Source organism: Lemur catta, chromosome 8, assembly GCF_020740605.2.
Source record: "Lemur catta isolate mLemCat1 chromosome 8, mLemCat1.pri, whole genome shotgun sequence".
NCBI lineage: Eukaryota > Metazoa > Chordata > Mammalia > Primates > Lemuridae > Lemur > Lemur catta.
Window position 1 is genome coordinate 10,801,055 of NC_059135.1, and position 13,928 is coordinate 10,814,982.

At 50.3% G+C, this 13,928-nt stretch overlaps 1 protein-coding gene across 2 annotated transcripts in view; it reads left to right on the forward strand.

Moving 5' to 3' along the window:
• Positions 1 to 1,597: 1,597 nt before the first annotated feature.
• The window catches only part of IRS1 (insulin receptor substrate 1), a 56,892-nt gene continuing 44,561 nt past the window's right edge, over positions 1,598 to 13,928 (forward strand). Inside the window, exons 1-2 of one of the 2 annotated variants that reach the window (XM_045559050.1) lie at positions 1,598 to 6,022; positions 8,612 to 8,856. In XM_045559050.1, coding sequence (XP_045415006.1) covers positions 2,292 to 6,002 — 3,711 coding nt within the window. In that variant the 5' untranslated portion in view covers positions 1,598 to 2,291 and the 3' untranslated portion in view covers positions 6,003 to 6,022; positions 8,612 to 8,856. Of the gene's footprint in view, positions 6,023 to 8,611; positions 8,857 to 13,928 lie in introns of those variants that run through there. The other variant, XM_045559049.1, reaches the window with a different exon arrangement.

Consider the following 13,928-nt stretch of genomic DNA (forward strand, 5'->3'; position numbering starts at 1 on the left):
TCTTTGTAGGTCCGTAATGCCAGCTGAGCAAGCAAGGACAAACTGCTTGTTTATAGGTCAGCTTAAAAGAAAAAAAAATAAAACCAAAAAACTTCGGGGAGCGTTTGCTTGTGGGGAGACTGATACTGCAAGGTAACCGTGTAAGAGGCTCTCCAAGAAGACCCAGGCTGCTGACCTGTTCTGCTCACGAAGTACCCATTTTCCTGTATAGTTGAGCTGGCACCATCCTTGTTTTCTCCCGATTATCCTTGTGGTCAAGGTTAAAAATTTATAGGGTGGTTCAATGGGTGTGGAAGCTGTGTGTGAAACAAACATTTCAGCCAGTATTTGCACAGTAGGGTTTTGGCCTTACGAAACCTACGTAGGTTCCTAACATCTTTTTAAAATCACAAGCAGACTTCGGAATATGATAAGGGGCATCTAATTTCCCCTGTGCCCTCCCCCGCCCTCAGGCGTGAATGTCGTCTCGGTCGGGTGGGCAAGGGGAGAGGGCGAAAATGATATTTGCATTTTCTCCCTAACTGATCAGGAGCTAATCCCAATGCGCGGGACGTGAGACGCTTCCTGGGGATCTCTGTTCTCCTTTTGGAGTGACCGTAACTCCCCGCAGTCATTGCCCTTGGGTGTCCCTCCGCTCTTTCGAGGTGCCTCACGGCAGCAAATCCGGGGATCCCAAGGTGGAAGGCTGGCCCAGAGGTCCCTTCCTTACAAAAATATAGGTCTCCTCACTATGGTCTATCACCCTGAAACCGAAATCCAGCTTTATATTTCCTGGGAGTAAAAGCCCTGACTAGAAACCTCCTCCCAGAGGTCGATCTTACCTGCTAGGTAAGATCCAGCCCAGCTCCCGCGCCCTCTCCTCCCCGGCCCTCCCACTCGGGGCTCTGCCGCCGCAGTGCCCCCCCGTCGTCCCCCACCCTCACTCCTGCGTCTTCCCGAGCTCGCCCCCCTCCCATTTTCCCAGACTCCCCTCGTGCTTTCGGGTAACCACCCAAACACCCCCGCCCGCGCCCGCCGCGGGGATTCCTGCGGGCCGGGGGCGCCCTGGGTGGCGCGCGGGGCGGGAGGCGCTGCGCCCGGGAGGGCGGCCGCGCAGGGGCGCTGTCCTAGCGCTGCGCCGGGGCCCGCGCGGGCGCCGCTGCGGCACGGCCGAGGGGCGGAGAAGGGCGGGCGCGGGGCGGGCTCGGCCCGGAATGTAGAGACCCGGGCGGGAGCCTCCCGGCGGCGGCGACCCGGCTGCCGAGCGCTGAGGCTCCGTCACGTGTTTTTCTCCTCCGAGTGAGACGGCGGCGCGGTCGGAGGGGGCCGGCGCGCAGAGCCAGACGCCGCCGCTTGTTTTGGTTGGGGCTCTCGGCAACTCTCCGAGGAGGAGGAGGAGGAGGAGGGGAGAAGTAACTGCAGCAGCAGCGCCTCGCGGGGAACAGGCGTATTCCCCGAATCCTTCCCAAACCTCCCCCCTCGCCTCCCGCCCTTGTCCCCTCCCCTCCTTCCCGGCCGACTGGAGCGAGGGGCAGGGATGAGCCTGTCCCTCCGGCCCGTCCTCGGCTCCCCTGGCTGCCGGGTAGCGTTTCGCGTGGAAAAGCCACTTTCTCCGCCCGCCGAGATGGGCCCGAATGGGGGCTGCAGAGGACGCGTCCGCGGGCGGCGACAGCAGCAGCAGCAGCAGCAACAGCCGCAGCGCCGCGGTCTCTGCGATTGAGCTGGTATTTGGGCGGCTGGTGGCGGCGGGGACGGTTGGGGGGTGGGAGGAGGCGGAGGAGGAGGCGAAGGAGGAGGAGGGAGAACCCCGTGCAACGTTGGGACTTGGCAGCCCGCCTCCCCCTGCCCAAGGATATTTAATTTGCCTCGGGAATCGCTACTTCCAGAGGAGAACTCAGAAGGGAAGGCGCGCGCGCCTGAAGGGGCAACGCAGGGACCCCGGGCCACCGCCGCCTCCCTGCGCTGGACTCCAGCCGGGGCAGCGAGAGATGCATCTTCGCTCCTTCCTCACCGCGGCGGCTGAGAGGAGACTTGGCCCCCGGAGGATCGCGGCCACACTCACCCCGGACACACTGCCTCCCCCCCGGGCGTGAAACGCCCGTGAACTCCGCTCAGGCTATCTCCTCGGCGCAGCTGCTGCGTCCTCCTCTGGCTGCCCCTCCCCGGCGCGGGGGGCGGCGTGGATTCCGGAGTCGGGGTTTCTGCGGCTTGCAGCCCTGTTTGCATGTGCGGGGCCGCGGCGAGGAGCCTCCGCCCCCCACCCAGTTGTTTTTCGGCGCCTCCCTCTGCTCCGCGGCGGTGGCGGCGGCAGCATGGCGAGCCCTTCGGAGACCGACGGCTTCTCGGATGTGCGCAAGGTTGGCTACCTGCGCAAACCCAAGAGCATGCACAAGCGTTTCTTCGTGCTACGGGCGGCCAGCGAGGCTGGGGGCCCGGCGCGCCTGGAGTACTACGAGAATGAGAAGAAGTGGCGGCACAAGTCGAGCGCCCCCAAACGCTCGATCCCCCTTGAGAGCTGCTTCAACATCAACAAGCGGGCTGACTCCAAGAACAAGCACCTGGTAGCTCTCTATACCCGGGACGAGCACTTTGCCATCGCGGCGGACAGCGAGGCCGAGCAAGACAGCTGGTACCAGGCTCTTCTGCAGCTGCACAACCGTGCCAAGGGCCACCACGATGGGGCTGCGGGCTCCGGAGTGGGAGGCGGGGGCAGCTGCAGCGGCAGCTCTGGCCTGGGCGAGGCTGGGGAGGACTTGAGCTATGGGGATGCGCCCCCAGGGCCTGCCTTCAAAGAGGTCTGGCAGGTGATACTGAAGCCCAAGGGCCTGGGTCAGACAAAGAACCTGATTGGCATCTACCGCCTCTGCCTGACCAGCAAGACCATCAGCTTCGTGAAGCTGAACTCGGAGGCAGCGGCAGTGGTGCTGCAGCTAATGAACATCAGGCGCTGCGGCCACTCTGAGAACTTCTTCTTCATCGAGGTGGGCCGTTCCGCCGTGACGGGGCCCGGGGAGTTCTGGATGCAGGTGGACGACTCGGTGGTGGCCCAGAACATGCACGAGACCATCCTGGAGGCCATGCGGGCCATGAGTGATGAGTTCCGCCCTCGCAGCAAGAGCCAGTCCTCATCCAACTGCTCCAACCCCATCAGCGTCCCCCTGCGCAGGCACCATCTCAACAACCCCCCGCCCAGCCAGGTGGGGCTAACCCGCCGATCGCGCACCGAGAGCATCACCGCCACCTCCCCAGCCAGCATGGTGGGCGGGAAGCCGGGTTCCTTTCGCGTCCGCGCCTCCAGCGACGGCGAAGGCACCATGTCCCGCCCAGCCTCGGTGGACGGCAGCCCTGTGAGTCCCTGCACCAACAGGACCCACGCCCACCGGCATCGGGGCAGCGCCCGGCTGCACCCCCCACTCAATCACAGCCGCTCTATCCCCATGCCTTCGTCTCGCTGCTCGCCTTCGGCCACCAGCCCGGTCAGTCTGTCGTCCAGCAGCACCAGTGGCCATGGCTCCACCTCGGACTGTCTGTTCCCACGGCGGTCTAGTGCTTCTGTGTCCGGGTCCCCCAGCGACGGCGGTTTCATCTCCTCGGATGAGTATGGCTCCAGTCCCTGCGATTTCCGAAGTTCTTTCCGCAGTGTCACTCCAGATTCCCTGGGCCACACCCCACCGGCCCGCGGTGAAGAGGAGCTGAGCAACTATATCTGCATGGGCGGCAAGGGGGCCTCCACCCTCACCGCCCCCAACGGTCACTACATTTTGTCTCGGGGTGGCAATGGCCACCGCTACATCCCGGGAGCTGGCTTGGGCACCAGTCCAGCCTTGGCTGGGGATGAAGCAGCCACTGCTTCAGATCTGGATAATCGGTTCCGAAAGAGAACTCACTCGGCAGGCACATCGCCCACCATTTCCCACCAGAAGACCCCGTCCCAGTCCTCAGTGGCTTCCATTGAGGAGTATACGGAGATGATGCCTGCCTACCCACCAGGAGGTGGCAGTGGAGGCCGACTGCCGGGCCACCGGCACTCCGCCTTCGTGCCCACCCACTCGTACCCAGAGGAGGGTCTGGAAATGCACCCCTTGGAGCCTCAGGGGGGCCACCACCGCCCAGATACTGCCACCCTCCACACCGACGATGGCTATATGCCCATGTCCCCGGGGGTAGCCCCAGTGCCGGGCAGCAGAAAGGGCAGTGGGGACTATATGCCCATGAGCCCCAAGAGCGTGTCTGCCCCCCAGCAGATCATCAACCCCATCAGACGCCATCCCCAGAGAGTGGACCCCAATGGCTACATGATGATGTCCCCCAGCGGCAGCTGCTCCCCTGACCTTGGAGGTGGGCCCAGCAGCAGCAGCAGTGCTGCCCCCTCTGGGAGCAGCTATGGGAAGCTTTGGACAAATGGCGTAGGGGGCCATCCCTCTCCCGCCCTGCCCCACCCCAAGCCTCCCGTGGAGAGCAGTGGTGGCAAGCTTTTGCCTTGCACAGGTGACTACATGAACATGTCGCCAGTGGGGGACTCCAATACCAGCAGCCCCTCCGGCTGCTACTATGGCCCTGAGTACCCCCAGCACAAGCCAGTGCTCTCCTACTACTCATTGCCAAGATCCTTTAAGCACACCCAGCGTCCTGGGGAGCCGGAGGAGGGTGCTCGGCACCAGCACCTCCGCCTTTCCTCTAGCTCTGGTCGCCTTCTCTATGCCGCAACAGCAGAAGATTCTTCCTCCTCCACCAGCAGCGACAGCCTTGGTGGGGGATACTGTGGGGCCAGGCTGGAGCGTGGTCTCCCGCATGCCCACCATCACGTCCTGCAGGCCCATCGGCCTCGAAAAGTGGACACAGCTGCCCAGACCAACAGCCGCCTGGCTCGGCCCACGAGGCTATCCCTGGGGGATCCCAAGGCCAGCACCTTACCTCGGGCCCGAGAGCAGCAGCAGCCCCTGCTGCACCCTCCGGAGCCCAAAAGCCCAGGGGAATATGTGAATATTGAATTTGGGAGTGATCAGCCTGGCTATTTATCTGGCCCCGTGGCTTCCCACAGCTCGCCTTCAGTCAGGTGTCCATCCCAGCTCCAGCCAACTCCCAGAGAGGAAGAGACTGGCACTGAGGAGTACATGAAAATGGACCTGGGGCCGGGCCGGAGGGCAGCCTGGCGGGAGAGCTCCGGGGTTGAGATGGGCAGAGTGGGCCCCGCACCTCCCGGGGCTACTAGCGTTTGCAGGCCCACCCGGGCAGTACCTAGCAGCCGGGGCGACTACATGACCATGCAGATGGGTTGTCCCCGTCAGAGCTACGTGGACACCTCCCCAGTTGCCCCTGTCAGCTATGCTGACATGCGGACAGGCATTGCTGCACAGGAGGTGAGCCTGCCCAGGGCTGCCACGGCTGCTCTCTCCTCATCCTCAGCAGCCTCTGCTTCTCCTGCTGCACCTCAAGGGACAGCTGAGCTGGCTGCCCGATCATCCCTGCTAGGGGGCCCGCAGGGACCCGGGGGCATGAGCGCCTTCACCAGGGTGAACCTCAGTCCCAACCGCAACCAGAGTGCCAAAGTGATCCGTGCAGACCCACAAGGGTGCCGGAGGAGGCATAGCTCCGAGACCTTCTCCTCCACACCTAGTGCCACCCGGGTGGGCAACACGGTGCCCTTCGGAGGGGGTGCTGCCGTAGGGGCTAGCAGCGGAGGCGGCAGCAGCAGTGAGGATGTGAAACGCCACAGCTCTGCTTCCTTTGAGAATGTGTGGCTGAAGCCTGGGGAGCTTGGGGAAGTCCCCAAGGAGTCAGCCCAAGTGTGTGGGGCTGCTGCTGGGGGTTTGGAGAATGGTCTTAACTACATAGACCTGGATTTGGTCAAGGACTTCAAGCAGCGCCCTCAGGAGCGCCCCCCTCAACCGCAGCCTCCCCCACCAACGCCCCCTCATCAGCCCCTGGGCAGTGGTGAGAGCAGCTCCACCCACCGCTCCAGTGAGGATTTAAGCGCCTATGCCAGCATCAGTTTCCAGAAGCAGCCAGAGGACCGCCAGTAGCTCACTGGACATCACAGCAGGTGCGTTTCATGGTGACAAAGTCAGAAAACAAAACTGCTTTTAACCTTGTGCATGAATTCTGTTCTCTGCCTCCACCCCTTCCAGCTCTTTCCCACTGCTTCCTCAGGGCACGCAAGATCCCCACCCCACAATGACACCTGGCAGAGAGTCAAATAAACATGTAGGAACAGCCTCAGGAGAGCTTTTCATTTGAGAATTCCCAAGTGAAGTACTTTTGTAGTATTTTAAAAACTTATATTCTATAATGCCAGTTCTGAGGTCTGTAAAGTTCATATATAAGAACCTTAATCTCTATGTGGAAGTTTTCTTTTGACTATATATTTAGGTCAGCCCCTGGAAGGAACAATTCTACAAAAAAAAAAAAAAAAAAAGTTAATACAAGAACTAAAACCCTTCCTTTAAGATAGTTTCTCGGACCCCCTAAGGGTGATCTTATCGAGTTACTCTGTGTACTTTTGTTCTATGATTTCACAATACCAAGGCAACGTAAACAGCAGTGGGAAACATTGATTTCTATTTGTGCTGCCCTAAAAAGATTCAGGAGAAAGAGCTTTTAAGACCTACATATTTAAAGAGAAGTACCTATCTGTCTATTGTCTCGCAAGAGGGTCATTAGGGGTGACATTTTCTTTTTGTTTCTGTACCAGGATTTGTGAAATATTATTCACAGACCGACCCACCATCCACAACATGGCCACTGTTAGACAGAGCATGTAGTCAACTCTGCATGCATCTGGGACCCATTCTTAGTTAAGAGTTATGGAAGTTCATCCCAGAATGTCTGGCTTACAGTTGTCTCCTCTTGCACTGAGACGTCACACATATCATTTGGGGCTACTGTATATCTTCTGTAAAATTCCTTAACATTTTTATGTTGAAAAGAAGGGATAATAAGTCAGGAACATGGAGGTCTTGTTTTGTTTTGCCTTGGATGTAAGGGCTAAATCATGTACTCTTCACTTTAAGGATATTTGTTGTTCACCTTTAAGTTCAAGAGTAGACACCTCAGTAAATGTTGAAAGTTGGCTTTAGGTCTTCTGTGGCTAAGGCTGTACTGAAAATGAAAAACATTTGTAATAAGGAAATTAGCCTGCCCTTCGTTCTGTTGAGCCAGTTTTCTGGTGGTCATAATTGTGGGTAGAAGAGAGGAGTATAGTTTGCAAATAATGTGATGAGCTGGCATTGCAGAAGTTTCCAGCATTTGGAAACACTTTATTCTGACAAACTGATTATGTTGTGAATTTTATATATGCTTCACAGAATTAGCTTTAAAAAGCATTAATTTTTCTTAATATATGTCCATTCATAAGAAATTAATTTGTGTCTTGGGTTCTTATAGATAGGTATTAATTTATTATGTGGTCAGAGTCTCCTTGATTCTGTTTTTAATATTTGACCCATATCATTCTCTATTTATAGAACAAGATAAAGGTATTTGAACAAACTAAGATTTTAGGTGATTGTTATAAAAAGAATTTATTTGATCAATATTTATTTCAACATTTGTTTTCATCATTAACTAGAATAGAGATTTAACTGTAGATATCAATGTCAACAGTACAAATTTTGGTTATTTTAAATGATGTTTTTGGGAGTTGGGCTGTAACATTTAACCATTTGTATTATAAAGTGCTTCATTGATAAAGTAACGAGAATTTGAAGGAAACAAACCTAGCTAAGAATTTGAAGGAAACAAACCTAGCTAAACTAGAACTAAAATTTAGGTTTTAAAAGAGATGAAAGAAGAGACTAAGAAACAATAAGTTTTTCTCACGTGCTTTCTTAATTTGTATAGGTTTCTTTTTATAGAGTAGAATAAATGATGTTTGCTCTATAGAAAATTGATGACCAAATAGAATTCTCATTTTTAAAAAGGGCTGTGTGGAAGATTAAAAAACAAAACCCCAACCTTCTATTTTTAGGTTTCTTTGGGGAAATAAAACATTCTGAAATAATCATATCACCATATCCCTAATAATTGTGGAGTAACAATAGACCATACTTTGCACCATGCCAGAAAAATTCTACAATGTGTAAGATGTAAATGTTGGTGTGCCTGTATTTTAAGTGGGGCACCAAATGCTACTGGCACGTTTACATCCTCAATTCTGTTGAGTTTAAAGATGTTATTTGATAGTTAATTATCATCTGAAGACAGAAAGAAGTCAGACCTGTGAGTGGCAAACAGCTTCTGCTCCCAATGAATATGTTTGTGAAAACATCGCTTTCCTTACTTGGTCAGCAATTGCCCTCTTTGCCTCTCTTTCCTATTTCTCAGGTAAAACCTGAAACATGGTGAAAGGAAGAGAGGTACCATGAGGGGTGTGCTCTTTCTCCTAACCTCTCGGCTTGTTTAATATTTCTCATTGTTCAGTTAACACGTGTGAAGCATTGAGCTCAGGAGCCAGGACTTGTTGGATGCCCTTCTGCTTAACATCCAGTCCAGCACCTTTTCTGTTTCTCCTTTCTCTTGTCAATCTGTGTCTCCTCGACCTTAGTTCTGACCTGCTATTAATAGTTTTCCAGCACTACCCTCTCCCACTCCCTTTGTTTGTTCCTGACGTTGGCCTTTTTTGGCTCCTCTTCAGAATTTCGCAGTGCTTGTGGCCTCCTCTCTGCACAGAGAAGAATTGAGACCCCAAGAAGGAAGGCAAAAAGGGGCGTCTCAGACTGGCTCAGGGCAGCCCGCTACCTTTACCCGGAATCAGTTTGTCTTTTAGTTTTAAAGCGGCAGCTGGGGAGAAAGAGCCGGCTTCCTCAAGACCCGAGTCATCCCTTTTGGGTTCAGTTTTTGCTTTTTGTCATTCTTTGTTATGCCCTTCTCCCTTTAAAAAAGAAAAGAAAAGAAAAGAAAGAATCCGGTCATTTCTCTTTCTTTCATTCTATTTCTTTTTTTTGCGATTTCAGGGATACCGTACCTCCACGACTACCTTCCCCTCCCTCCGTCCTTCCCTTCCCTTGCTGTGTGGCCTTTCTGGATGGCGCAAATCCTCTCGGCCCTGGCACTTTCCCTTTTCCGGGTCACCTCCGCTTCCTGCATTCCTGCCTCTTTATTTGGCAGTCGGCTCCCCCTCCTTCCTGCAAGTCCCTGTTGCTGGGGGGTGGGGGGATCTGCAGCGAGGCCGCCCTCGGGTCTCCCGCCCCCGCTGGCCCCGGGTCGTCCGGGGCAGCCGGGCCCCTTCCCGGGCCGCGTGGTCGGCGGTGGCGGGCGAGCCCCCGCCCCTCGGGCACCTCGTTGCGGCTACTGGCCCTGGGCGGGCGGGCGCTGATTGGCCCCCGCCAGAGCCAATCAGCGCGAGTCACCGCCCAGTTGCGGCGGGCGCGGGGCGGGGCCTCGGCGCGGAGCCCTGGGTCGCGGGTCCCCAGGCGGTGACGGTCCGGGCGTCCTTCGGCCGCTGCCTCCCACCTCTGTCGGTCTGCAGCCCTCAGCACCGAGCCAAGTACCCCCTCCGCACCGCGTCCCCCGGACAGAGCGTGTGGTGCACTCGGCCACGCTCGCGTATCTAGACCAGAATTAAGAATGAAAAAGTCCAACCGGCCCACTGACAGGGGCCGGAAACACACACTTCCTCTCATTTTTAATTGAGAAAAATCCAGGCTGTGACCATGTGACGTGCCCCATTTTGTTTCAGTCCTCTCTTTACTACGGTTTACTACGAGGCCACGTTCCTCCTTCCTGTCTCCAAATCCGGGAGCAGGAGGGAAGCGACCGCACGTGGTTGCCGGATGGATGGGGTTGGCTCGAGATTCTTACATTTACCCCTTTTACTAATGGGAGGGAGAAGACAAGGGTGCTGTGTGTGGCTGGCATTGTCGTGGGGTCATTGGGTTTGAAGGTGCCTTAGGCTCTCTACACTTTACTGAGCACCTGCAGTTTGCAAAGCACCTGAGCTACATCAGGTCAAGGAACACTGATCCTCCTACACTGTGAGGGAGCTCAGAGTGAAAGGAAAACGTGGGCTCCAGCTTGCAAATCCTGATGATCTAGAGATTCACCAGGAGGGCTTGGGTAGTGTGTGCCTTATGTTCCTTACCGAGGTTTGGAAGAAATGCTGCTGTGTTCTCAAACACAGATTTTTTTTTTTCCTTGAGCATTGACAGCTCAAGTGACTGCCCATCGGGTCAGGCTGGGCGAACGGATTTTGAAAGCTTGCTAGATTTGTGTTGTGCACCTTCCCATAACCAAAATTATGTGAGCTGTATTACTACATGGGTTGGAAAATGTGCTCAGATTTGTCCTTTCTAAAATAAGAGAAAATAAGAAAGAGGAGTATGGAAATATTTTCTCTTCCTCCCTCTCTCCCAAATAAGCATTTCTCTCTCACCAGCCAGGATCCCTCTTGCATCACTGAAGCATAAGCCTCAAAGGCAGGGCTTTTCCAGTGGTGCAGATTAAAACATCCTAGGTGAAACTGTACCAAAAAAGAAGCAGGGGAAGGGGGTTTCCTTGTTGTTCCAGAAAACTTTGAGCATCTAATAATCTGCTTAATTTCTGCCATTGTTTAGGCAGCTTTTTATGTTAAAAAATAAATCCATAAAAAATTCCACATATTATAGTCATTTATCCCTGTGCCCCCTAAATAAATACTATCTTCAGTATTACCTTAGAGGAAGGGACTTGAGATCTAAAAGGGCATGCACTTTTTTTTTTTTGGTTTATCAAAATTCCTGGAAAATATCTTTGTGCTATCGTGAATGATGCAATGGAAAAAACAGCTCCTGGAGCCAGAGATCTTAGGCTCTAACACAGCCTGTGCCCTTTGCCAGCTGGGTGACCTTGGGCAAGTCACTTAATTTCTCTGGACCTATTTCCTCATCAGTAACTTGAGGATTTTGTTCTAAATTATTCTAACCTCTTTTGCAGCTCTAAACATAGGAATGTTTTGGAGAAAATGACTGATATTCTTTAATGGGTCAGTTGTAATGAAGATTCTTTCTGAAGGAACTGTTGACAAAATCATAATAAAACATTAGAATGTTCTGTTCTGTCCAGTTCTTGCTTTCAAATCAGACATTCTTTATGGCCAGACCGGGACCTGGATGGAAAACATTCCAATTGATTCAGGCCTGATTTTAAACTTTCTTGTTTAGAGGGCCATTTTTAGGGTATGACAGACCTTAGGACAAACTCTCATGACTGCAACAGTCTTAAGTTTCTGGTAACATCTCCAGGCTGAATTAGGTTCCTCTTCCTCCCCCCACTTCCTTTCACAAATAAAATGTGGCCAGATGCTGTGGCTCAGGCCTGTAATCCTAACTAACATTCTGGGAGGCTGAGGTAGGAACATTGCTTGAGCTTAGGAGTTCGAGACCAGCCTGAGCAGGTGGACGACCCCAGTTCTACAAAAAATAGAAAAATTATTTGGTCATGGTGGTGCTCGCCTGTAATCCCAGCTACTCTGGAGGGTGAGGCTGGAGGAGCACAGGAGCCCAGGAGTTGGAGGTTGCTGTGAGCTATGATGATGCCACTGCACTCTACTCTGGGCGACAGAGCAAAGACCCTGTCTCAAAAAGAAATAAAAATAAAACAAAAATAAAATGTGTGTGGGAATGCAAGTCATCTTGCATCCTAAGGTCAACCATCAGAAACATCCTGCCCTATCCTATGGTATAGGTTAAGCTTTAACTACTGCATGTCTGTGACATTATTCTATTTTGTTGGAAATCCCCTCTTCTTGTGGGTGGTCTGTTTATGGATAACGTATCTCATTTGTACCATAAGCATTCTCCACTGAGATATCCACTTAAGTGAATGGAAAGAAAATCAGAGAAGCCAATTGGGGACTGTAGGAAGTCTTCCACAATTTTTTGTTTAGTTTTATTTTTCTGTTAGGTGTGTGAAACAACTTAACGCTTCTCTTGCTGGTAGAATTATTATGGTCCAGCCTTTTTGTGCTTTAGGATTTTTGATTAGTTAGTTGAGCTGTACCAGTGCTTTATTGACCCAGTGTTATCTTGTCTGTTGAGTTGCCAGTATATTCAGAAGCTCCGACCTTTTTTGCACCTCTATGTGGATTTCATAAATCATTAGAAGAGTCTATTGACTCATTCAGAACTCCACTGACTTTCTTTTCTAATCCTTGTGCTATAATCAGATATATTTCTTAGCTGAATAGTATATAAATGGTTCCTTTTATTTTGATGGGTTGGTAATTTATCGTAATGGAACACTTCACAATTCTAAGGTTTTGTTTTGTTTTAAAGAAAGCCATTTCCTCAATTATTTCCTTATGTTACTGAGTTACTGGAAATTATATTGAAGGAAAATAGCTTCTTGTGAATTCAGTTTGAAGTCAGTTTCACACTAAAGTAACTTTTTTCCATACCAATACTTTTTTTTTTGCATTTAAAGTGATAGATACTCTGTCACCTTTATACTTATGTAATTGATTTATTACTTTATTACCTTACGAGTGGATAGCTATGTGGCAGACTTTAAAAGCTCTTTTTAAAATATTATTGAAACATGTACACAAGGTGTAATCACATTGAATTTTAACTTAACAATTACATTTTAATGTTAATATGGTATAATAATAATATATTAATTTCAAACTAGTGTGAACTAGTTACTAAAAGTTGTTATAAAGCTTTTTAAAATCATGAGCTAGATTCATCTGTTTGCTTCTATTAGTGTCTTACATTATGGAAATGGTAGTATCTCTCCCATTCTTAATTCATAGAAAATGGGGAAAGATGGATTAGATAAGTATAAGGTACTGTCATCTATGGTAAAAGGAACATTTTCCATTTTAATAATATTCTTGCTGTAGGCTCTGCTATAATTTATTTGTTAAAATAAATTTGGTTGGGTAAATGTTATTTGTGCTTCTTCAATGAGTCAGTGATCTTTGAATAATAGAGCTTTTAAAAATGATGTGTTTATGTTGAAAGGGCTGCTTTTCTTTTTCAACCCCTTTTCTGTATTTTCATTCACGGTGGCAGTAGGGCAGAATGTGAGGGTCAGACTACAAGTTTAGTTGTATCTATCTTAAAGCAGAGAGGAGATTTGTGGTTTTTTTACAGTATCCTGAATGTTTTATTGAGTTAGCTGAGTTGTGTTGTATCCATTGTTTTCCTTTTACCATTTCATGTTTTTTTTAAAAACTATGTACACTTATGCATTCTCCCCACTCCTTTTTTTCTGTTGTTGACCAAAGAATACTTTGATATGGGTTCTCTGATCGTCTTTGACATATTTAGGTCATGTTGCTGAACAGTATCACTTAATCTTGAGAAGTTTTTTTATAATCGTTGGAGTGATGAAAGAGGCATTATCTTTTTTCCCATATATATGTAGTATAGCAAACAAATTATATTTTTCACAGAAAAATAATGATTTTTACTTTTGGGAAAGATATGATCTAAATGAGATAGGCACAATTTTTAAAAAAAGGACGTTTATAAAAACATTGCAATTAGTTGAAGTCCACTAGAATATTCAATAGTTACTGTATAGTCAATTATCATTCATCTGATCTTCCCCAATGATCACCCTTCCCTGTTCATTTTAAAATTGTTTGGAGGGCTCTGTGGACATGAATAAGTAATGCTACTTACCCTTGGGTTTTAGGGTTGTGGGAACAACCAGAAGGTGAGAAGATCTTTGGTGTCTCCAGTGCAGTATTAGAAGCTGCCCGTCTCCCAGCCCCAATGTAAATTATCTGTCCTTGACCAAACAGGCCCCAAACCACTTTTTCTTGTTTTCCTCTCTCCTTCCTTTTCTTCAGTAAACACCATTGAGTACCTATTATGTTCCAAATAGTACACCTTTTATTGAAAGATGATGAAGGAAGATTATGGAAATGAAGAAAAAAATGGGAGTAAGAAGAGATCACTGAAGTAGTTTCCAAATTTCTTAGGCTACAACTTTTCTGGGGGGGAAAGTCTTAACATGTAATCTAT